The sequence below is a fragment of the Vanessa cardui genome, chromosome 25 (assembly GCF_905220365.1).
Source record: "Vanessa cardui chromosome 25, ilVanCard2.1, whole genome shotgun sequence".
NCBI lineage: Eukaryota > Metazoa > Arthropoda > Insecta > Lepidoptera > Nymphalidae > Vanessa > Vanessa cardui.
The window spans coordinates 3,431,449-3,457,096 of record NC_061147.1 but is presented as its reverse complement, the minus strand read 5'-3'; the positions used below and the strand labels follow the sequence as shown (position 1 = coordinate 3,457,096).

General features: G+C 35.3%; 2 protein-coding genes across 2 annotated transcripts; one reads left to right on the top strand and one right to left on the bottom strand.

Annotated features, from left to right (window-relative positions):
- Window positions 1-799: 799 nt before the first annotated feature.
- Window positions 800-3,780, bottom strand: LOC124540460. Its single transcript, XM_047118059.1, has 5 exons — window positions 3,541-3,780; window positions 3,140-3,315; window positions 2,549-2,730; window positions 1,412-1,817; window positions 800-917 (listed from the first exon to the last, which is right to left on the bottom strand). The coding sequence occupies exons 1-5, from the start codon at window positions 3,630-3,632 to the stop codon at window positions 829-831; spliced, it is 945 nt and encodes a 314-aa protein (XP_046974015.1). The 5' UTR covers window positions 3,633-3,780; the 3' UTR covers window positions 800-828.
- Window positions 3,781-4,234: 454 nt separating this feature from the next.
- Window positions 4,235-23,752, top strand: LOC124540430. The gene is made up of 20 exons (XM_047117984.1): window positions 4,235-4,542; window positions 4,672-4,837; window positions 5,290-5,409; window positions 9,942-10,106; window positions 11,912-13,121; window positions 13,885-14,022; window positions 14,359-14,553; window positions 14,974-15,174; window positions 15,903-16,032; window positions 16,772-16,895; window positions 17,133-17,671; window positions 18,059-18,187; window positions 18,422-18,646; window positions 20,702-20,870; window positions 21,409-21,535; window positions 21,724-21,941; window positions 22,042-22,117; window positions 22,274-22,370; window positions 22,664-22,874; window positions 23,608-23,752. The coding sequence occupies exons 1-20, from the start codon at window positions 4,465-4,467 to the stop codon at window positions 23,673-23,675; spliced, it is 4,386 nt and encodes a 1,461-aa protein (XP_046973940.1). The 5' UTR covers window positions 4,235-4,464; the 3' UTR covers window positions 23,676-23,752.
- The last annotated feature ends 1,896 nt before the right edge of the window (window positions 23,753-25,648 follow it).

Here is a 25,648-nt window from a genome sequence, read left to right as displayed (position 1 = left end):
AAAATTGGTCAAGGGTAAATATTATTCGGCGTTACAACCTGAAATTCCGAGGCGACCTTGGTTTTCATCTCACAGGCACGCTGACCGTTGGGTCACCTCCACCATCTGTCGGTTACGCCTCGGCCATTCATGCACACCTACTCATCTAGCAAAAATCAGAGTTCGTGATCACTCGCTGTGTGAATGTGGCCTAGACGAAGGCTCTGCAACCCATATCCTGTTCCTTTACCCTAAACTTCTTCGTCCCATTTATGACATCCTCCCTCCTAAAGTCCCTCGCCCTATAAATGTTGAATGTTTGTTGACGTTTGTGTTTAGTCCATTTTGTTCAATCTTATGTAAATATATCAAATTTAATAAAATTAAGTTGTGAATAGTCCAATTTTTCATATGTATTTTATTACATATATAGTTTAGAATACTAACAACTATTTTTTTAATTATCCTATTATTAACTCTTAATGTTTTTTGTGTTGTTCTAGGTTAAGGATTAACAAAGAAATTAATACTACCTACTGTTCTTGACTTTAAAATTCAATTGAGTTTAGTGTCTCAACCGCACCGATCAATCTCATTCGTGTCTTCTCCATCCTACGTGTCATCTACTGTCGGTACAACTAAAAGCCATTAAACTAAGAATTGAATTGAATAATTTAGATCAATCATTATCACAAATATTGTGACAGAGACATACATTACTGGTACATAATTTAAAAAAAAAGAAATATTTTGAATTCATAATGTTTATTTAATAACTATTTCACATAGAGGTTAAATTAATTTAAGTTTAAATATTTTAATATATTTTATTATATTTTATTAAATAAATTATCCATCTTTATTGGTCTGAGTTAATTCCATCATTAATTCTGATAGATCTCCACTCAATTTCATGTAATACAGCGGTTGCGTTTGACCTGTAAAAAAAAAAAATAAAGTTAAAAAAGCTACAAAACATTGATTTCGTCAACAAGTTTAGTTTCGGTTTTATATATTTAGTGGCTTATCATTTCTTTTTTTTTATACTGATCCCAATACAAGTAGCTAAAGCACTTGCGTTATGGAAAATTAGAAATAACGACAGTACTAGTAACACGACCAGATACAAGACAACATAGAAAAATAATGAGCTTTTTCTACATCGAAAAAAAATGAGCTTTTTCTACTATTCCGACCAGGAATCGAACTTTGGAGATCTTAGGACCTCAAAATAGCATACCCATGAAAACCTGTGTACACACTACTCGACTACACTAGATTTTATTTAAGATATGAATTAGGAATTATTAAACTTGTTTGATTTGATTTGTATTTGCTTTTGTTGCTTCGTTGTAATGTTCTACACGCTCCATTGCCTTTTGTTGTATAATCTGAGTGTTAAAATATCTAAAACAATTGCTTCTATTCTTACCTTGTGCCCCTAGAGAAGCAGACGAAGTTCCCTCAGTCTTGACATCATTCTGATCATAATCATTGACATCAGCAAACGCTAACTCGGGAGTATTTGACACCGGTTTTGCTATTTCAATCGTCATTTCATTATCTAGTTTAATTTTTTTGCTAGGGACGTCATCAGAAGCGGATGTCGACTTATGTTTTTTCTTCTCCTCAATCGATTTAAGGGCCCGATCAATTTCACATCTGATATCCCTCTTTACATCCTCTGAGAGATCAATGCCACTATCATAGTTCCTTACTCGGATGTATTTCGTAACTGGTTCATCGTCACTGGATAAATCATTTGTATTTGAGTCCGGTATTACATGTTCGGCTTTGAAAAATTCTCTCCATTTGCTTAGTAGATCATCTGCAACTTGCTAGAAATAAAAAAAAAAATGTTTCAATATCTGTAGTATTACCCCAAAGCACAATGCCGAAAATATATAAATATGTGGATTCCACAGATCTTTTAAATCTCTAGAAATACAGGAGTGTACATTCAGATCATTATTGTTTGAAGTTAAGTCCTGAAATTTTGCTTGCTTACATTATATATGGCAAACAGTAAATGTATTATTTTTTTAGCATTTAAAAACATTTTTCTTTTGTAAACCAACTTTGTATTAGTAATAATACCTTACCTAATAATTTTAATAAGAAATTAGCAATCATCAGCCAACAATACAATATCACAAATACCCTTTAAATAAAAAGAAAAAATATTTATACATAAGAATAGAAAAGGACCCAATATTGATCCCTTTGGAACACCCATTCAACAAATCCAGAAGACATTATTCCATACACATATAAACCCCTGTTGATTGATTCAAGTATGAAATAATGAAATCAAGTGCCATCACATAACATTCTACCATTAACACCTTAATGTTTTAGCTTATACAAAAGTTTTTTGTGTTCTTCACAATCAAATGCTTTGGATAAATCATAGAATACAAAGTCAACAGTATTCAGTGAATTATCCCATACATCGTATATATATATATCTAAGTAGTGTTATATTAGTTTTTAGTTTGATTAAATTACTTGAACATACGAATTATAAATAAAAATGGGTATAATACAAAACAATAAATCTGTTACTCACAAATTTAATTGACTTGGGTATCCTTAACATGTAATGCTGCGGATGTGAACCAAGCATTTCACACTTCTGACAGAGATCATAGTTGTCACATGTCACACATTTGTAGCGAAACCCGCAAATAGGCTCGGAGCAACTGTCACATACAACACCTTCATGCTTCTCTGGTTCTGTATCTGTTTCGTCTGAAATTTTGTTTATAGATTGTAGTTATAAAACGACATATCTCATCATCATTCTTATAATACTCAGTGGTAAGGTTTAGTGCAAACTTATTTAGGTAGGCACCACCTACTCATCAGGTATACTAAAACCGAACAGCTGTGCTCACTGTTGTATTGTCAGTGTTCCAGTTAAAAGGATACTTGAGTCAGTGTAAGCTAAAGCCACTAGGGACTTAACGTCATAGGGTATTAAAATTATTTTATATAATAGAATCATCTTTTACCTACTCATTATATAGTTAATCATATGCATAAACATTATGACTTGAGACCTCATTTATATTTAGAGATATGAATATATTTCCATGAATAGGTTAATAATTGATCATCAAAATGAAATTTAAAAGGCCAAATATAAATATATACTAGCCTTCGCTCATTGATCCTGGAAGACTTTTGCTAGGCACGGCATCATTACTTAGGAATCTGTTTTTAATACAGTTTGGCTGAAAATGACGAGAACAGAACCTAAGTGACTTCCGAAGCCTTTCTAGATCTTGATCCAACAAATCATCCCTGCCAGCTAGCTTTAGCCATTGTTTCTGACTTATAATAAAAATATAATATTAATACAATTTAAAAAAAATGCTAATACAATGTAAAAAAAAATTGTTAATACAATTTAAAAAAAAATGAACAACAACAAACAAAACTTTAATGTTCATCTTCGTAAATTTTACTATGTTTCTTTACTTTCTTATTAGTGATCGAAAAATTGCTAATAAGTATTAAAATTCTTAAAATGTAAAGTGTATGAAAAATTTAACTTACCGGTATTTTTCTTTTGGTAAACTATAAAAGTTGAGGTGTTTGTTAGCTCGACTATTGCGGTTACAACCTTGAACACAGCAATAGTTCACCATGTTTAAGTGTGTTAATTGTTTATAAATATGTTATCTTTATTGGTTCAAGTTGTGGTAAATAATTATTTATTCGTGAAATAAGTACGTTTTGCACTTTACGAAAGATAAACTTGTATTGACGTTTGTCACTTATGTTTATAAATGTAAATACAAAATACAAATTATCAGTGCTGACAGATTAAGCAAAACACTTTACGTTAAAAATTAACAACAAAAACTGCTTTGATTTGATAAACATTTTCTGAAATAGATATATACCAACTATTTATATTCTTGTTTATAGGACTTTGTACAATCCCGCCTTGGTACCTCATATATATTGTTTGTGTACATATATTCTAACGCCAAAAATTAATACTTAATATCGTCAAGTTATTTGAGTCTTTGATTCAATTAAATTTACAAATCTAACCGACAAGATAAACACAAATAAATATTTTGTTAATAATATCATCTCTAATCCATTGACAGTCATTCTAAAATAGATAATAATGTTGTTAGCTTGATTTCCTTTACAGAATAAAATAATGAAACAGTTGCAACATTATTCTTAGTACATCTGTCAACAACTCTAATAAATTCATAAAATAGTTGTGAGTTGTGACATTTAACATTGAATATTGTTAGTTTGTATTTTGTTAATATTCGTTTACTAAGTTTGAAACTTCAGAAATTTCGATTTTGTATGTTGAAATGAGTGTAGGCTTGCAATAAAAGCTTGATTGTAAAAAAATGGGAACTCTAAGTGATATATAAAAGAACTGTTTATTTTAAGCAATACTTTATTAGGTTATAAACAGAATACTTGTACGCAAGTGTGAAAATAGTGCAAATGGATTCCGACAAAGATAAAAACAATGTTCCTCGAAAGGACGAGGAACCTGCACCTCCAGGAACTGAAATACCGCTGGTAAGATATCATGTTGGTCTTTAATTCCTTATTTATGAATTTAAAGAATAATATTTTTTCACTATTACATATAATGTTTTAAGACGTCCTCTTTTAATTTAGCTAAAATAATTATATATTTTTTTCCAGCCGTTAGATCAAGAACCTCTAACGCCGGTTTCAACTCCAAAGACCCCAAAAGTTTTTTCTTCAGCTAAAGGGGTTGAAAATGCGAAGAAAAGACTCAGGGCATTTTCAATTCAGAAGAAAACTCCAATAACTCCTATCCTGGTACCAAAATCGTCAGGCAGTGGAAGTAAGTAAAACTCTCGTTGCTATTCATTACTATCTTTCTTTTCTCAATAGTCTACTGCCTAGATATGGCAACAGAAATTCTGGAAAGGATTAATCAAATATTTCAGTATAAAGTTTAATCGAGTATTATTAGTGGTCCAGACCTATGTTCTATTATTAACAATTTATTCTTTTCTGGCATAGGACTTCTCTAACTATTTTCACTGATGTCAGTCTTTCTTCAGTGTGTTTTATATTAATCTTTTGAATTATTTACGATCACTTGGTAATTTTCTTTGACAATTATACATAGTCAAGTAAATATAATAATTGTCTACATTATATATTTTATTTTTTTATAATCTCTGTAATAATTGCAACATTTTTCCCATCCCTCAGTCAGCTGTACTTTTAAAATTTAATTAATTTCTTGATGTTTTGTAATAAATGAGTATTATATATTTTTTAAAACAGGTACAACAGTGTTGATCGGAAAATTGAGTAGTGTCAAAGTTACTCCAAAAGTAGAAGACCCTGAGCAGAAAAAACTACCAAAACCTCCGAAACCGGGAACTTCCAGGAAGTCTTTTCAAGGTATATAGTTTTTTAAAACAAGGCTTATTTTTGTCAAATTATCACAACAATGTCTGTGTTACCTAATTTGTATTCATTCTTTTTTAATTAGTTTTAGCTTTTAAAAGATACAACATATTTGAGAATCAAAGCTAAACTATTTATTTTGTCAAATCAGTTCACAACTACCCACAATCATATAATATTAATTAATCATTCATTACAAACATAACATACCTTCCCCTCACACATTTAAGTTATTTATTACATGTAAAGATTTGCCCAATTACAACAATAAAATAATTTGAAAATTAATTAACTATCATTCTGTAGTATTTGGTATGCCAATTATATCCGGCCACAATTCTGGTGGCGGTATTTCAATAGGTTCATCTGTTTGGAGTGAGTCAGAGTTTGATCTAGGTGATAAAGATACAGGAGGCATGGTTCTATCTTGAGGCTCGTCATTTTGTCTAGTCGCCTCAACACTACGAGCCAGAATTTGATCAACATGCCGACGTTGTAATACTCCGTCTTCTGTCCTCACCAGATACGAGCTGGGCCCCTCTACCATCTCTACTACAGCCCTCTTCCATTTCTCACCTGGTCCATACATACGAATCAGTATCGGTTGGTCCACTGTGAAAGCTCTTCTTGGTGAGGTTTGCGCTGCATTATCCAACTGTAACTCAGTACGACTTGCTACAGCATCTGGGTGTAAATTAGACACTGCTGTTCTGTATTTACGCCCATTTAACATCTCAGCTGGACTTTTGTTAGTAGTAGTGCAAGGTACTGTACGCAAATAGTATAAAACTCTAGGGAGTTTTTCACTCCATGGTATCTCCAACTCAGACAATTTCTTCAATTTATTTTTGAAACTTTGTATACTCCTTTCAATTTGGCCATTGGAAGCTGGATGATATGGTGGAGAATACAAATGTTGTATCCCATTTTTGCTTAGGAAATTATTAAACTCCTCAGAAACAAAAGTCCTACCATTATCAGAAACTAATACATCAGGAAGTCCCTGAGATGCAAATATTTTCCTGAGAATTGTTGTTACACTGGTACTATTCATAGACGTAACAATCTCTGCTTCCAACCATTTACTGTAGCTATCAATTAATAATAGAAAAGTTTTACCTTGGAATGGGCCTGCAAAATCTATATGCACTCTTTTCCATGGCTTTTCAGATACAATCCACGTCTGCGGGTCCCTTGGTGGGTTGTTTCTTACCGCTTGACACTGATGACATCCAGAAACTAATCTCTCTATCTCCTTATCCATTCCATACCACCAAACATATCCTCTAGCATAAGCCTTAGTTTGCACAATTCCTGCATGTGGAGCATGCAATAACTTTAACACATCCTCCTGGAGGGTTTTAGGAATAACCACTCTATTGCACCACAGTAAACAATCTTTACTATGTGATAGAGCTTCTTTGCGCTGCCAAAATGGTTGTAAGGTAGGATCGGAGTTTGAACGTGGCCATCCATGTAGCATGTTAAACATAACCTTCCGTAAAACCGGATCTTTTTTCGTCTCCGATGCTACCTTATTAGCATCTAAGTTCCAACCATCTGGAGTCTCATCCAGTAATAAAACATCCTTGAGAGGAGCTTCCTCCACAGAAGCCGTAGGAACAGTCCATCTACTAAGAGCATCAGCATTACCAATCAACTTTCCTGCTCTGTACTTAATAATATACTGATAACAGCTTAATTTTAATGACCAACGCAACATTCTAGGTGATATCTGTTCTGGTATTGGTTTATCTGGATTAAACAAACCAACCAAAGGCTTATGGTCTGTTATAATAGAAAATTGACGACCCACTAAATATTCATGAAACTTTGACAATCCAAATATTATGGCTAAGGCTTCCTTGTCAATTTGTCCATAACGTCTTTCATGTTTCTGCAGAGTTCTCGATGCCATCATAATTGGCCTTTCAGAACCATCATCCATTACATGTGCAATGATTGCTCCTAAACCATAATCAGATGAATCACAAATAAGAAGCAATTCTCTATCCAGCTCATATCCTACCAAAGTCAATTCCGAAGATAGAAGATTCTTAGCCGTATCAAAAGCTATTTGTTCAGGTTCACCCCAATTCCAAGGTCTCTTAGAATCTAGCAAGCGGTACAGTGGTTCCAAAAGTGTAGCCTTATCGGGTAAAAACTTTTCATAAAAGTTATACAGGCCTAAAAATGCTCGTAAAGTTTCTTTATTTGTTGGTGCTGGTTTCTCACGAATCTCCTTAACCTTAGCTGGTGCCGGGTGTAAGCCATTAGCATCAATCATATGACCAAGGAAAGTGATACTTTCAGCTGCAAATATACATTTTGATACATTTAAGCGAAAACCCATATCATGCAATTTATGTAAAACTTCATACAATCGCTGTTCATGCTCTTCTTTATTCCGGCCCATAATTGCTATATCATCTAATAAACAAGCAACTCCCTCCTTGTCAGCAAAGGCTGTAGACATCACCCGTTGGAATATAGCCGGTGCTGCATTTACACCAAATGCTAGGCGATTCATTTTCATTAATCCAATAGGGGTGTTCAGAGTTAAAAGCATTGCTGTCTTATCATCCACTTTTAATTGTGTATAAGCTTGTTTAAGGTCTAGTTTACTGAATACACGACCACCACTCAGCTTAACAAAAGCCTCCACCGCTTTAGGAAGTGGAAAAGAATCTACATCAATTGCCGCATTAACTGTAGCTCGGTAATCACCACAAATCCGTAGTGACCCATCATCCTTTTTCACAATGCGTAATGGAGTAGCCCAATTTGAGTAGTTTACAGGAGTTAGAATTCCTTGATCTACCATTTTATTTAATTCTTCATTAACTTGCTGTTTTAAAGGAAATGGAATTGCTCGGGCTTTTAAAAATTTCGGTTTAGCATCAGCACGTACATGTAAAGACACCAGTGGTCCCTTATATTCTCCTAGTTCACTAGCAAATAATCCAGGAAACTGATTCATTAAATTTGTTATCTTATCTTCAGACCAACAAAGTCCAACAATTTCAATATTTAATCCATGAAACCAATTCCGACCTAAGAGACTAGGTCCTTTGCCCGAAACCACTATCAAGTCACATCGAGCTTCCTTAGCACCCAACTTCACATGTACATTTACTTCACCGAGTACTTTTAATGGTTCACGAGTCCATGTTACAAGTTTTATATTAGTAGCACTAAGTGAAGGAGGAATTGACCACAATTTATTGTATGTATCTTCAGAAATAATAGTTCTTGATGCTCCAGAGTCAATTTCCATAGTCACTTTAACACCTTCAATCATAACATCTGCTGTTATCGGCTGACGATAATTTTCGGAGCAGACATATATACCCATCATAGATCTATCACTGAATGTTGCCTCCTCCCCACTGTTTTCAATATTAGAGATCTCCTGCGTCTTTCCAGATCGTTTATTGCATACAGCTGCAATATGCCCAAATCTCTTACAATAAAAACATCTTGCTTTTATAAATGGACATTTCTCTCCTGGCTTATGTGCACGCGAACAGTGTCGGCAATCATTAGATCTGATTTTACTAATATCCATGGGTTCTGTAACATGGAACGGAGTTTGCTTTGCCTCATTAGCATCGGGGTACAAATCAAGTAACGCCGCTTGGTGATTAAGACATGTCTGTACAGCTGTCTCATATGTTAAATCTTTAATCTTCAATAATTCACGCCTTACGCGGTCATCACGCACACCCAACACTAACCGGTCTCTTAACTGACGTTTTAAATCCACAAAATTACATTTAGCGCCTAGTAAACTTATCGCCGAAACAAAATCTTGCACGCTTTCACTTTGTAATTGTTGACGTTTATGAAATTTTCCCGCTTGTAAAATTTCGTTAACCTCCGGCTCATAAAACTGATCCAAAACACGAAGAATGTCGTTAAAGTTCACATTCGTTGGTCGATTTGGAACCAATAGTGATGCAATTAATGAATAAGTCTCCTTCCCGCATTGGGATAAAAACAAAGAACGCGCTTTGTCAAGGTTGGTTTCTTCATAACCCGCGGCATCCAGAGCACACAATAATTGTTCTTTATAATCACACCACTTGTCCGTTTTAGGGTTAAATCGTCCGGGAAACACTATATTAGCAATATTCGATGACATTTTCCACAAAAATTTATTAATTTTCCACAGTCGCCATTAAAAGATACAACATATTTGAGAATCAAAGCTAAACTATTTATTTTGTCAAATCAGTTCACAACTACCCACAATCATATAATATTAATTAATCATTCATTACAAACATAACAGCTTTTTTTAAATTCATTGTTTTGTTACTTTTACATAATAAGTATCTATAAAAATTGTGTGATGCTGTAATTCTTGCCCACATTAGGATTCAATTTTAATACTGATTAAGTTCAACTGTTTTAAGTTTGCATACTTCAATGGGAAATAGTAATTGGCTCTTGTGTCTGTAGGTTGAATTTTTAATTGCAAAAAAACAACCTAGTCCCAATACTAAATTGATTTTTTTTTTCAGATTCTTATACAGATCTCCAAAAGAGAACTCTCGCTGAAATAGAGGATATGAAACGTAAAATGGAATTAGTGGAGTTAGGGATACCCCTCGGTCTCATCTGTCCATCGTCAACCAGCGAAAAGGCTATGCCAACCAAAGCTATGCCACCTATTAAATCATTCTTGGGTAAGATATATTTTTAGATGATTATTTATACTTGCTAATGTTTGCACTGATAATTCAATTACACTTATACATTCATGCATACTATGTTAGTTTATTTTCATTGCTATTGTTTTACATTAATACTGTAAAGAATAACTTGTATTCAATGCTTGAAATGATCTGATAATTTGTTGCAATTTTTTTTTTATATTCATTCAAAGAAATTTTTAAATTTGTTTTCTATGTCATATCTATAATAAGAATAACCTATTTTTATAGTGCTATGAAAATTTATTTATTTGTGTTTATTGTTTCGCCTTTGCTAAATTGTTTGATGAAATATATTAAGCTTTTGTATCGTGTAATGCATGTAGACCGTCGCTTTCGAGTTTATAGCACGCAAAGATCACGTGCCTCCATACGACGTATCAAGCAAAAACGAACTTTTAGTAAGTTAAGCATGGCTCAGAAATGTACCATATTTGCTCATAGAATTAATGTATATAGTCAAGTCAGGGTCGGCCCTAGAGCGAGGAGATTACTTTTGGAACCAATACTGACAACAACGACTTACTTGGTGAACATGCTCCACTAATATTTATTGTTATAATTATGCACACAATCAAAATGGATATTATTATTGGAACATTGTGTTCAAAATTCGATTAAGTTTTCACATTAAATATTAATAAATATTTAATGTGAAATCTGTTTCAAATTTCAAATACAAATAAGTTTATTCAATAAAGAAGCATTACACTTTCTTATTGATGGTCAATTGAAACACTACCACCGGTTCGGAAAAGAAAATACCCTGACCTGAGATTTCACATTATTGCTTCTGTAATTTGATTTTTTTTTCTAATTAATATAATCTCTCTATTCAAGAGTCGCTAGGGCTGGTACTGATTTAAGTATCAAGTAAATTATATTAGTTCATATGAGTAATTTGTAATAGTTAGAGTAAATAGTTTATTATATTCAATTCTAAATAGTGCAGATTTCAAAGATAAGTTCTTTTGTTTATTTGGTGTTTTGATTTCTTATAGTATGTGTGCTTTTATTTTTGTTGAATATTTGTATATTTTTTTGCTAATTGTGATTGTCATTGATGTTTTTTTGGTAATGTTGCTGATGAATAAAAGTATTCCCTTTTATCATTTGCTATTAGTTACTTAAACTTTAGATTAAGATCAAGAGTCGAGATGGCCCAGTGGTTAGAACGCGTGCATCTTAACCGATGATTGCGGGTTCAAACCCAGGCAAGCACCGCGGTTTCATGTGCTTAATTTGTCTTTATAATTCATCTCGTGCTCAGCGGTGAAGGAAAACATCGTGAGGAAACGTGCATGTGACAAATTTCATAGAAATTCTGCCACATGTGTATTCCCCAACCCGCATTGGAACAGCGTGTTGGAATATGTTCCAAACCTTCTCCTCAAAGGGAGAGGAGGCCTTTAGCCCAGCAGTGGGAATTTACAGGCTGTTGTTGTTGTTGTTGTAGATTAAGTTTTGTGTTATATGATTTGATTTTGCATCGAACAAGATTATTTAGAAATGTTTTGTATGATATATATTTACGTATTTCGGTGTAGTTTACTTTAGTTATATAGGTATGTTCGATTCGTATTGTTTTGCTTTTCGTTAGATTTCTCGATAAATATCGTAAAGAAAATCGGAAAAGTAATGTTGACGGTAAATTTCGTAGTGTATCGATATTTTGTCGTTGGTACTTGATTAATTAATTTGCTTTTATTACATAATTTGTTATTTTCTTTCAACGTAATTAGTAATATTTGTAATTTATCAAATTATGTTTTCTACAGACCCAGCAAAAGTTGACGATTTAATTCGTGAAGCAAAAAAGGCAAAGCTTGAAGGGAAAGAGTTTAAATTTGACTATCACAAGTTATTGCCTGACTACGATAATCCGTTTCAAAGGAAGAGGGATGAAGCGTCTTCTCATGACAAGGACCGCAAATCTGATCGCCGCAAAGGTGAATCAGATAAGGATAGGAGGAAAAGCGATAAATATGATTCAAGAAGACATGATTACAGGAAAGATGACATGAAATACAAGGAAAGAGATAGAGATAAAGTAAAGGACAAGAGTAAAAGTAAAGAAGAAAAGACAGAAGAATCAAGAAAGATAGAGAAACCAACAGATAAGGAAACTGATGTGAATCTCAATGATTATTTAGTATGTGACAGCTGGTCGCTAGATAACGATGACAAAAATAGTAGCTCAAGTCCGAAAGTTCCAGAAAAACCATCTAACTTTGTTGCATCGTTCACTCCTTCTACCGAAATCAAGGTTACGGAACCGTCTGAACAACTGAAAATAAGTATGTCCAAGAATAAGGAAATATTAAGGAGTATCACTCTAGATAAACCAGTTAATATGCCGGTTAAGATGGAGAAGTTGCAACCGGTAATAGATTCTTTCAAATTCGAAATAGATCCAAACGATGATGAAATTTTAGATATATTCGATGAAGATTCAGGATTAGAAAAGTATGCCCAAACTAAATCTAAGAAGCAATCACTATATGATCCGTCCGATAAAAATGTAGATTACGGAGCAGATATATCCAAGGATACGTCTTTAGACGGTTTGAACGATGATACATTCTTGGAATCCGTTATAAATGAGATCAAACAAGAAGATATGAGCGAGGATGGCAGTCAAGATAAGGGACTCGTTGAGTACGAAATGTCACCGAATAGAGAAGAGAGTCCGAGGAAAACAAAAGCCGGTTCCGTCACACCTGAAATTATCGATAAATCTCGCGCTCAAAGTCAAAGAAGTGACTTCTCTGAAGGTTACCGATCGTCGGATAGTTTTAAAACAACTGATACAAACGAAAGTGGATACAAATCAATGGACAATTATAGACTATCAATAGAGAAGGAATTGGATGAGGCGTTGGATTCGAAGATGTCCAAATCAACCGTTGATTCGCTGGAAACTTGGAGTTTTGTGCTGAAAATATGCCAACCACTTTTGTTTAGACATGATAAGAAGAAATGTTACAAGTGAGTTCTTTACATTATTTTTTCTTATTATTGACAAGTATGATCAAAGCTGTTCGTAGATGCGTCAGGAAATTTTAATAAGGTACTCAGTCAATATTTAGCAAGTACCACTGAATCATTACGATCTTAAGTTTTATGTATAACCGTCATTTTATACATTATTAGACCGTATCATCTTTGCCTAGCATCAATGTAGACAGATTTCATATTTATTGATTATTCCGCCTCCATCAATGTATTGCTGTGTTCTGATTCGAAAGATGAGCACGTGTGTATTCAGGTACAAGAGTCGTAACATCTTGGTTCCCAAGGTTGGTGGTGCATTGGTGGTCCATGGAAAGATGTTTTTTATGGCGCCAATGTCTTGATCGATAGTGACAGTTGACCAAAAGATGACTAATTTCATCGTCCACATAACTATTTCGTTAAAATACATGGAGGTATTTTTATTTTGTTGGTAGGGCTGCAATCCTTTTTTTGTTAAAACGCCACTAAGTCATTGAATATTCTATTGCTACTTACTTTTTATACTTTGTGTCTTCTTAGGTTCTGTCTAGCCGCACATTTGATTTTTAGACTAAGTATAGAATAGTTAATAAAAAATATATATTTTCTATGTTTTAAAGTGACCATGTTTTATGGTATCGAAAAGCAAGCGCTTGTCATTCGTTTTCTGAATTATAAAAGGCTATTTTTTCTATTCATTATTTTTTTGTTTATATTGTGAATCAACTAATAAAAATTGTTATATTTATATTTTTAGAGAAACTCGGACAACTCCCAAGATATGGTACACAGAGAGTCCAAAGTTATGTTCATGTGTAAAAGACCGAAGCGTTGTTTACGAGGAGCTGGAAATGTCCAAAATGAATCTAGTGGATCGGGTTTACGGGTGTGACCAGTAAGTAGGGATAGCATAACAGTTCCTCTCATTAATATATTGATTAAAGTGCATGACATTATTTATCGCTTCATATGTTATTTAATAGAATATAAATATATTGTATTTATTGTTTTATTACGTTAGTAAATATATTTATATTTGCAAATTATTTTTTTGACTGTAATAGAGTCTGAAAAATAATTTGACATTTATTTTTGTTTTATTATTTTTAAACATATGTGATGGAATATACATTATATTGCTGTTAGTTTTATATAATAAGGTTAATCTGTTAGTATTAATAGAAGTTTCTGTCCTACATAAGAAAAAACTTATTTGAAACGTTTTTTTAAGGATCGCTGATTCACCATTTTCATCAGCACGTGGCTGGTATCCTCGTCACAGCCTGTGTCCCACTGAGAGCAGCGTGGTCCCGCTCGCCAATGAGTGGGAGGCTGAGGATAGCTTACAGGCGCACAGGACCGAGGACAGACGGTCGGCTACCCCCCAAAGAAACGACGAGCTCTCATTGGACAGGGAGTATCAGAGGTAGGTATTAATACGTAATATAAAAAAATTTACTTCAAAAGTGATATACTGAAATGCTGAATAGTGTCCGGTTTTGTTTCTCCTTAATATATATGACTACACTTATATATTGGACAAGATCACATACATTACTCTGATCCCAAGGGCTATACAAGCTAAAGCACTTGTGCTATGGAAAATCAGAAGTAACGACAATACCACAAACACCCAGACCCAAGTCTACGTCGACTCGGCCGGAAATCGAACCCGGGACCTAGGAGTGGCGCACCCATGAAAACCGGTGTACACATTACTCGACCACGGAGGTCGTCCGACACATGTGTTTTTTAATATATTTGTGCTCTATATTCATATACAGAAATCATTCAGGACAATATCATCCCCATTTATATATACTGAAAATATTTATTCTATATTAAGGTTTATGGAAGCCTTATGGCCAGACGCTGTCGATTCCAAAATAGAAACATCGAGAAGCACCACGCCGGTGAGACAGGAATCTAGAAAGAAGAAGAAGGAGGATTTAGAAAAAGAGTCAGACGATAAAAAGTCAAAGAAGATAAAGCTAAGCAGCGAGGGATGGAGCCAAGAGTCTGATATAGATGAGGAACAAGATAAAAGGTTCGATACTCAGCAAATATTCTTACTGATAAGTTGTCCTTATTAGTATGTCACTAATAAGGACAACTTATCAGTAAGAATTGACATTATTGTATTTATTTTAGGTTGGTACATACTGCAGACTGTATTAAAATGAAACGATTTTTTTGAAAGGTTGCCTGCCTGATATCCCTTTCTTGTTGTCTATATACAGCGTCAGTTATTTTCATTACGCTTTTTCTTATTTAGATTATTAGTTATGTTCATGATACAATTTCAACGGTTACTAAGTTTTCATTCGTTATTCAATCGTCCATGTTTCTTTCTTAAAAGTAAAGCAAAGCTTATAAAACGAAACGCAATTAGAATCTGAATTTATTTTTATGACCTACGTTATCTTGATTCAGACATATTTTATAAATCCAAACTCAGCTCGATTAAATATAAATACATTTATTTACCATAATAGGTTCAATCGGCATAATTCCAAGTTGTACAATCAATCACCCTTAATTCTCATGATAACCCCGTTCAAAACCCCGGATTCGGACCACACGCCGCTGTCTTCTGTTTTTCTTCTTTTATTTCTCCTGTCACCTCACAATCTGTCCAGTCATCCAATTGGTCAGCCGATCAAAGTCGGCTTTCTTTACTAGCCAGCCACGACGCAACAGTGTTACCATCTCTAAATCGGAATAACACGATTAAAATCATCACACATATGTGCAAATTTCGTTCTCAATTTTCAGTAACAAAGCTAAAGTAGAAAAGGAGAAGTCGCGAGCTCGTAAGCGAAAACATTCTACTTCGTCGATGTCCTCGTCGTTGTCAGACAGCGATGACACCTCTGCGAAAAAAAGGAAGTTGCTTAAGAAAAAGGTAACACTACGTTAGAATATAAGGTCATAAAATCAAAATAAACTTTATTCAAGTAAGCTATTACAAGCACTTTTGAATCGTCAATTAACAATTAAGTGAAACTACCATCGGTTCGGAGAAGAACCGGCAAGAAACTCAGTATTTAAATAAAACTAGTTATAACGGATTTTAATCGCGTATATTAATTATTTTGGACATCCCGACGTTTCGAGCACTTTACAGCGTTCGTGGTCACGGGTACACTAAGGTGGCATTTGTCTATTTGAAGAAAAAAATAAAATATTATTTGCAACTACCGCCAACGATTTCTCAATTAAAATCCGTTATAACTAGTTTTATTTAAATGTGTAACAATCGCGAAAATGTAAGACAACATTAAGAAACTCAGTAGTTACTCTTTCAACATTTAAAAAAATACAATCATATTAGTTAAATACAATTATATATGTATGTTATGTATTATAAGTATTTCAATCCAGTAACAAGTGGTCAATTTCTGTTAAAATACATCACATTTCCACTGATTTTGGTGAAGATTTCATTACATGATATAACTAGTAGTCGACCCCGGTTTCGCTCGCGTTTTGGGGTGTTGATTGTCATGTAACAGACAAATAAGTAGCCTATATTTCAAGTTCAAATTTCATCAAATTCGGTTCAGCGGTTTGCTCGTGAAAGAGCGACGGACAGATAGAGTTACTTTCACATTTATAATATTAAATATCGATTTGAATTTCAGGCGATCAAGAAAACAAAATCGAAGTCGGCGAAGCGTCGTCGTATTGGACGCAAAATACTTAAGAAGTTGAAACAAAAACAGAATAAGCGTAAACAAAACAAGTCGTCTGAAGACGAAGATTCAGGTAAAGTATCTGAAGCCTGGGGGGGGATCATACGCTTATCTGATTATCTATATACCGTAAAATATTTATACAATGATCTAGTCAGGTTAGAAAAATGATAGTAATTACAAATGGGCATTGGGTAATAAAGTATCTACATGTGTTAGAATATAGCCTATTAATACCGGACGTCCTATTTTCTTGGTTGCTTTCTAGACTTAAAATAAAAGAAAAATATTTTATGCTTAAACTTTTTAGATAGGAAAAGAGATAAGAAAGTAAAGAAGAGGAAGCAAGAGAAGTTAAAGAAGAAAGCTCAAAAGAAAAAGAAAGTCGTACAAACGAGTTCTTCCAGTTCTTCTTCAAGTAGCGACAGCAGTAGCGAATCGGATTCGGCTAGCGAGAGGAGAGCGAAGAAGGCGAAAAAGCGAAATCAAGAGAGAAGGAAGAGAGTCAAAAAGCAGAGGAAGCCATCTTCATCTGACTCTACGCAAAGCGAAGACTTGTTTGACGTCAACATCCTTAACAATATTAAAACAGAACGCTTGACAGATGACGAGAAAGGGCAGAAGTTGATGGAGTTCTCACCTCGACGTCAGAAGCCTAGAGAGATAATAAACGTCAAGGAACTACAGAATGACTTTGTAGAGAACGTACACATCAAAAAGGAAGTAGAGGAAGATCTATGTAAAGAAGTACGTAAGGAAGATACGGTTAAAATACAGAGTGATCACTTCGTTGGAAATTTGGAACCGATTACAGAAATGGGGGCCATTGAAGAGATAGAGCTCCCCGAGGTAAGGGTTTTTAATCATTTATAATTTATACAAATAGCGATACACCCTGCCTTGCACGGGTGCAATACTGATACTAAATATACTACAGAATTTGTTTATTTACGACATTACATTAGAAACTTCTAAAATTATCAGTGTTTCTTTACTACATTGCCCATGTATTACATACAAAAAACCTTATTTTTAAATCACTCTATCTATGAAAAAAAAACGCATCAAAATCCGTTGCGTAATTTTAAAGATCTCATCATACATAGGGACAGACACAAGGTTAGCGACTTTGTTTTACACTACTTAAATATAATCCATTTGAAGTTTTGACTATATAAGTTATTTCTGACACTTCATCGTAATTTTTGTTACTGAAATTGATTCGATGTTTTACAGGATCCTCCGGTAGAAAACACAGTCCCACAGCCAGTCCTCCCCCCTCCCCCCGCGGTTCCGGAGGCCCCCCCACCAGACGAGTCCAACATGTCTCAGTGTTCGTCCCAAGAATCAGTGTGCAGTGTGAAGGTAACCTATTATTTCTAGTTTCTAATGAAGTTTTTTATTTTGTAATGAAGAAATTAAATACTTCATCTGTTAAGTAATTATATCAAGTTTTATTTATAATGTTTGGAGCAAGTTTTAGATCAAGAGATATTTATTATTTTAAATTAGTTTTTACAAACTTTTTAATGCTCTATTTTATATGTCCATATTACTCCGTTGTGTATTGTACTATTGTTTTTTTTTTTTTGAAAACAGGATGTACCGTCATACGAAAAAGACGAAAGCCATCTTCGGCCGTCATCTCAAAACTCCAACTACAGTTTCAACGACGTGATCAGTGCGAGTCAAAATGTGCTCTATCAGAAGGGAATAGAGTCGGTTGCCGAGTGCGAGGACAAGTATACGGAGAGCTACGAGACAGCCAACTACGAGATGTACGAGCAGCTCGCTATGGCCTACCAGAGCGATGTGGCCAGTCAGGTTAGCTGACATACTATATTATCTGTATACAGCGTGTTCCCTATTATATATAGATTGCTGGAAAATGTAACGTTTGGCCTGTAGAGATTGAGCCAAATAAACCCGGTACGTTTTAGCGTTTTAAGATCCTGTATAAGTAAATACTATATAATTCACTAAATACGTCTCTTAACATTTTTGCTCACTCGGTACAGATAAATTAGATGATACAGACGAGATGAGTATATGTATCAAACTCAAATAACTTTATTCAATATAGAAGCATTACACTTTCTTATTGATGGTCAATTGAAACACTACCACCGGTTCGGAAAAGAAAATACCCTGACCTGAGAAGAACCGGCGAAAGAAACTCAGCGGTTTTTTTTTTTATTTGTCTCATATATTATTTAAACAATTTAATATTAGATGAAATAGCCAGGAGGCGATCGTTTCATTCCCAAGGTGTGCTATCGATCATAAACTCATTAATTGTATAGTAACCTTTTGCACACAAGCGTTCCTTAATAATTTTCTTAAATTTGGCAACAGAGGCATTTTGAACGCTTTCTGGGATCCTGTTGCAAAACCGTATACATTGCCCCACAAAGGAGTTACTGACTCTATGTAGTCGAGTAACAGAAGTAACAAGTTTGTGTTTGTTCCTTGTACCAATACTATGAGTATCACATTTTCTCATGAAATCATTAATATTTTTTCGTACATACATAACATTGCAGAATATATATTGAGAAGCAACAGTTAATATCTTGATTTCTCTAAATTTATTCCTTAACGATTCTTTAGCTCCTAGGTTATAGATTGCGCGAATAGCCCTCTTCTGTAGCACAAATATAGTATGGATAGCGGCTGCGTTGCCCCACAGCACAATACCGTATGACACTATACTGTGAAAGTAACTGAAATATACTAAGCGAGCCGTATCAACATCGGTACATAATCTTATCTTTTTGACCGCGAATGCCGCAGAACTCAGTCTACTCGCCAATCCGTTAATATGGGGGCCCCATTGCAACTTGGCATCAACAGTAAGGCCAAGAAACTCAGCAGAATCAATTGGATCCATAGATTCCCCGTTAATGAGTACATCGGCTTTTACATTATGTACATTTGGTGTACTAAATTTCACAATTTTTGTTTTATTATTATTAAGCCTAAGATTGTTTACGCTAAATCAATGTACTATATCAGCTATGGCATTGTTTACGTCGTCGTACTGTACCTGTTTTCTATTAATTTTAAAAACTAAGGAGGTATCATCAGGAAACAATACTATATCATGTTTGTTCCCAACAAGAAAGGGCAAGTCATTTATATATGTGAGAAACAGAAAAGGTCCAAGAATTGATCCCTGAGGGACCCCCATACCAACTGAGACCCCAGGAGACCTATTTCCTTTAACGTCAACCCTCTGAATTCTATTGTTAAGATAGGAAGTCAGAAGGTCAAGCGCACATTCTCTAATTCCATAGTGATAAAGTTTCCTGACCAGAGTCTCATGTTGAACACAATCAAAGGCTTTGGATAAGTCGCAGAAAACCCCTAAGGCATCCCGTGACTCCTCCCAGGCTTCATAGATATTCTTAATAAGCTCGATACCAGCGTCTGTTGTCAAGCGACCCCTCGTGAATCCAAATTGTTTACTATGAAGCAGATTATGTTTTTTAAAATGTTCTAATAATTGATTCAGAATTATTTTCTCAAATATTTTGCTCAGGGTAGGTAGAATCGAAATTGGCCTATAGTTATTGGGGTCTGAAGAACTACCAGATTTAAATATTGGAATAACTTTACTATGTTTCATCAGGTCAGGAAATATACCACGTTGGACACAACTATTAAATATTAAAGCAAGAAAAGGTGCAATTACATCAATAATCGAATTTATCACCTTTAGAGAAATACCCCATAAATCAGCCGTTTTCTTGATGTCTAGTGACTTAAAGGCGCGTATTATGTCGTTGGGGTTTACAAGGGTAAAATTAAAGTTAGATTTACTATATATAATTGTATAGTATGTATGAGAATTTACTAATGTTATTCGTGTTTCCACAGCGAGCGTGCTCGGGCGCGGAGGGGGCGGGGGGCGCGGAGGGCGCGGAGGGGGCGGGCGGTTCGAGGCGCATCGAGACGGTGGTGCGCGTGCGCTGCGGGGAGATCAAGTGCGACTGGCGGCCCGGGGGGGCGCCCGCCCCGCCGCCCGCGCCCCGGCCCTCGCGCTGGGGTACGCATCCCACCACTCACGCTTTTCTTTTATTCCATAAAAAAAAGTAAAGTATAGTACGACACAACTTAGATGTCGCATCGGCAAAATTCGTAAAACCGATCACATCCGAATTAAGTACGCTATCACAAATTATTAATATTTATTTCTCACGCGAATATGATCTTTGCACAAACGTAATAACTTGTAATATCATATGACCTAATATATTCGTCAATTTGACGCGTCGGTTTACATGCACTTGCTTTCTCTGACGCGTGAATCTATAGCGACGAATAGCGTCGAATGGTGCGATAGGGAGCTATTTCTATTGGTTGTCTTAATCGGCAGTAATCGGTTTTATTTTCATTCCATTGCATTTTCCGATGCTACATCTAATTTGTGTCTTACTATAACAGCCTGTAAATTTCCCACTGCTGGGCTAATGGCCTCCTCTCTCATTAAGGAGAGGGCTTGGAACATATTCCACCACGCTGTTCCAATGCGGGTTGTCTTTTATTCCATACGCACGGGTTATAACACATCCTTCTGTTTGCAGGCCTGAAGCCGGGAGAAGTGAACATTGTGCTGACCGGCGAGGGGACTCACTTTCCAGTGGAGGAGTCTCAGCCGATCTACCAGATTCAGAGCATTGCCAATCGCACGGACTCTAATACTAATACAGGGTATTACATTTTGGAATATGAATGATATACTGAAATTTGATATACCAGCCTATTTCTATACGTTGAATCGATATCATATAGTCTAAATCTTATTCGAGATGGAAAAGTTTAATTATCATAGTCGGTAGCGCATTGGCTTTTTAAATAATACATGATGTCACGTATTATAATTAGTATATTGTTTCCAGCTACGACGAAGCATATATGGACATGTATGGCGCCTCCGACCGCTTGCAGTACGGGGACTGTTTCGGCCCCGACTTCGATACAAACACGGTTTCCGCAAACATCGCAGTGACCGCCACTGATAATATCTCTCTGACTACAAACGTCTCGGCGAAAGCGAACATAGAAACTAGGACGAGTTCACTCGACGACAGGATTAACAAAGCATTAAGAGAAACAGGTACTAAGTATTTGTAAACTAAATACAAAATATGGTCCTTCGAGCCGAAGTATAAGTAGGTATATGTTTATAAAATGTTTTTTTTTTTGTTTTAATTTAGTACTCGGGGAAGTGGCTAATGAAGTAGAAAGCGTCGATGCTGATAAGGATGTGCCTGAAAAGGGAATTTTGATCACGTAAGTTATACATGTACATACAAACGCTTGGACTTTTTCAAATTTTTGTAACTTATCTAAATTTCTGTGATTTGATTGTGATATCGTAAAATATGATCTGAAGATGTATATGATGTTATCGTTAACGTTCATTGTATAATATATTTGTTTCAATAGCAATATATCGGAGTCACGCAGCTCAAAGCGAGTGAGTTTTGCTGACGGTTACAAGCCGGGACAGGACTCCGACGTCGAGGAACCGCCCGTGAAGAAGGTAAGAGTGACTCTCTCTGTCCCTTTATTTTCCTATACGCTTTATATGATACATATTTGTTCAATCATATCTCATTTTTCTTGGCGGGTTAACTATAACACGAAGAGAGTCGATTCGGTAATTTAAGAACGTGATTTACAGCGTATTCATATTCTTAAATTAACTTATCGTCGAAACCGTACTTAGTGCGTTCTCTACGCCACAAAACAAACAATACCTATGTACCTTACATTGAATTCTGTACGTCGTGACGTCATCGTCACCGGGCAGCAATAATGTATGCGTGTCCGCAGCGCAAGAAGGCGCGTCGCTACGGGTGCGCGTGGCCGTGCCCCGCCGCGCACGCCGACCACGTGCCGCTGTGGGACGCGCTGCCGCCGCCGCCGCCGCCGCCCGGCTCGCCGCCGCCGCCGCCGCGCGCCGCGCCGCCCGCGCACCTGCTGCGACACGCGCGCCGACACGCCCCGCTCGCCCCGCTCGCCCCGCTCGCCGCCGGCAAGTTCGGTGAGCGACACTAGCGCCCCGCGCGGGGACACCAAACGTCATTTAAATAAAACTAATTATAATTAGTTTTATTTAAATGTGTAATAATCGCGAAAATTTAAGACAACATTACAAAACGTCATACTTTGCTCGCGCTGAGTATTACTTCACTGTTTGTTTATTTGTCTTTAGTGTTGGAATAATACAAAAACTCTCCTCACAATCAATACCTTATCTCTGCTGAAGTGGTTCACAATCAAAACTGATACAAGATTGATTATTTTTCTCGATCCTTCCAATTCGACGATTAAAGTAGAAATGACCATTTCTAGGCTTACTCCTAGTATTTAATGTTTACACGCCCCTCCTCCGAATGTAGCAACATCCGGTTTCGATCCATTTTAAAAACAATTTAGTTTAGTCAAAACCGGATGTTGACAATCAACGCAAATTGTAACAACTATTTAAATCGAATTATTTATGCTGAAAATACTTTAATACATTAAAACAATAAAATATGATCGTATTAAAATAAATATGCTAACATTAGATATTATCTTTAAACCACAATATATTTATAGCTCCACAAAGCACAATTCTATAACGTTATATTATTACTTTTGTTATCTTTATTACATTCTTATATGGTTTTTGGTTTTTTAGTGTGTCCAAAATAAGGCAAATATTTTTGATCATTTCTTTGTTAGAAAAATGTTTTTAGTGATTGATTTAAATAAAGTTTATTAATTTACAGATCCATCGATTCCGTTGCCTGGTTTCATGCCCCCGGAGCCGCCACCCGGCCTGATTACCTTGCAGTAGATTAAATGACACTTGATTGTTATTAGTTTTAACATTTGTATTTAAGATATTGTAAATAAACTTACGCTTACAATTTATTCATTTTTTACATATCCCTCCTCACCCCCTCCCTCGTATAGAGCTGACATTAGTTATCAAGAGTTCTTGCCCCATTATTATTTTTACGGGCGGTACGTTACTTTGCGCGTTGGGTTTCAATGGGTAAGATCTATAAGTAATTTTGAAAATCGTATTATAAACTAGCTATACCCGCCCGCTTCGCTGGACATTAGTCGTAGAAAAATATTTTTTTAATTTTTAGTTTTGTAATTAATTACTGATAGAATGTACAAATAATCAAGAAACATGCGAGATCTAATCAAATACTAAAAATTAATACTTAAAAATTATTTCATTTAATATTCGTCAATGATATTCTCGATAGGCTGCAGATTGGTCATAACACCCATAAACTTATTTATCAAGATTATATCTTCTTTTTTTGAATCCGGAAACAGATATGATTTATTTATTTATTTTTTTAATTTCAAAAGACATTTTTATTTTTTTACCTTACAAATTTACATAAGAATTAACAACATTAAATGCTTAAATATATATATACAAATATGAACTAAAACTAGTTACTGTATAAATCTTGACCGCGTGGAATGGTGGCAAGAATGCTAGCAGCATTTCCCCGTTGAATCGCAATTCCGATCCTCTGGGCAAAAAACGAACCAGCCCTCCTGTCACCAGTGGAGGCAATGAGGCGAGGTGTTATACTTTTGATGAAGCTTTTTGCACCACTACTCCAAGGGCCAAGCGTTTCGACAGCAAATGGAACAAAAAAGTAATTAGATATAATACACGAATATTTAGTTATTTTTTTGGCTTCAGCTTTTTCCGCAGCGGCACCGGCTCTTAACATTGTTTCTCGGATATGAGATGGGGCCAACGTGTCAACACATGTAGCGTCCCACACAAGGGCCCGACCTCGTATGATTTATGAGAATGTTTTTGTTGATGTAATCTCGATGTAAAGTTGGTACGATTAAAATTTTAATTAAATTTCTATAGTCTAGAAAAGTTTGTATCACACCAAAACGTCCTCTATTATCCGGTTCTATCAAATATCGATGTTATTACATTTAAGACCTTGTCATCTGTATGTATCTCGTAAATAAATGTACCCTTTGGCTTGAAGTTTTGATTGGTTGCATCGAATGTAGTTTAATCGTTCGTTCTCGACCATAGCGTACATGTCAACAATGAATTGTTAAAACAGTTGACGATACTTCAGAATATGGTTAGATTAATTGTCTCTAATCATTATACGATACACATAAAAATCTAACTCTTCGATGTCACAGAGCCAGTCGTGAGATTGTTTGATACAGTCCGAGATGATATCCATCTTCTGCTAGCATAATCATAATTGGATAATCGCATTTTTGGCATACTATTGAAATTCTTCAGCGACACCTTGATTGTTTTTGTGTCGCTTAGTGATAACAATACCTCGTTTTGTAATTTCTGTACCGACAATTACAGCTGTGACTTCAGGAGCTATGGAAGCTTTAATACACCTTTTATGCTCTGCGATCTATCTGCATTGATAATTACTTTGAATCATTTGTTTTTTCACTTTCTAGAGCAGTTTTAGGCATAATCCTAAATTTAGCGATTATTTCTCGATTAGTTGTGGTACTGAACATGCATCGAAGATCAATCTCTTTCTACGTTGTCCGTGAAATAAATGTCCAGAAATTGGGGACTTTATTTAGATACTGGAAGAAGTGAACCAATCATATGATACACTTTAAACGTAGACGCGAAATTATTGTATTGTACAATATTTGTTGCTCCAAAAGATGTCATTTAAAAGCATGAATTGTAATTTCTAATATACTGAAGGAAATATTTAGACTCCTTAATAGTTCCCGTAACGTAGGTAAGAAGAGGTTCTGGTAGTTCAACCAATTGTGGTAAAT

What these genes read in the sequence shown, in the direction of transcription:
- LOC124540460 (XM_047118059.1), bottom strand. Translation starts at nt 3,632, where the DNA reads ATGGTGAACTATTGCTGTGTTCAAGGTTGTAACCGCAATAGTCGAGCT. An exon ending in TCCAGGATCAATGAGCGAAG is followed by an intron (nt 2,731 to 3,139) that starts GCTAGTATATAT and finishes ACAAAATTTCAG; the next exon opens with ACGAAACAGATACAGAACCA. An exon ending in TGCTTCTCTAGGGGCACAAG is followed by an intron (nt 918 to 1,411) that starts GTAAGAATAGAA and finishes TTTTTTTTACAG; the next exon opens with GTCAAACGCAACCGCTGTAT.
- LOC124540430 (XM_047117984.1), top strand. Translation starts at nt 4,465, where the DNA reads ATGGATTCCGACAAAGATAAAAACAATGTTCCTCGAAAGGACGAGGAA. An exon ending in GATGAGGAACAAGATAAAAG is followed by an intron (nt 15,175 to 15,902) that starts GTTCGATACTCA and finishes CTCAATTTTCAG; the next exon opens with TAACAAAGCTAAAGTAGAAA. An exon ending in CAAAGCATTAAGAGAAACAG is followed by an intron (nt 21,942 to 22,041) that starts GTACTAAGTATT and finishes GTTTTAATTTAG; the next exon opens with TACTCGGGGAAGTGGCTAAT.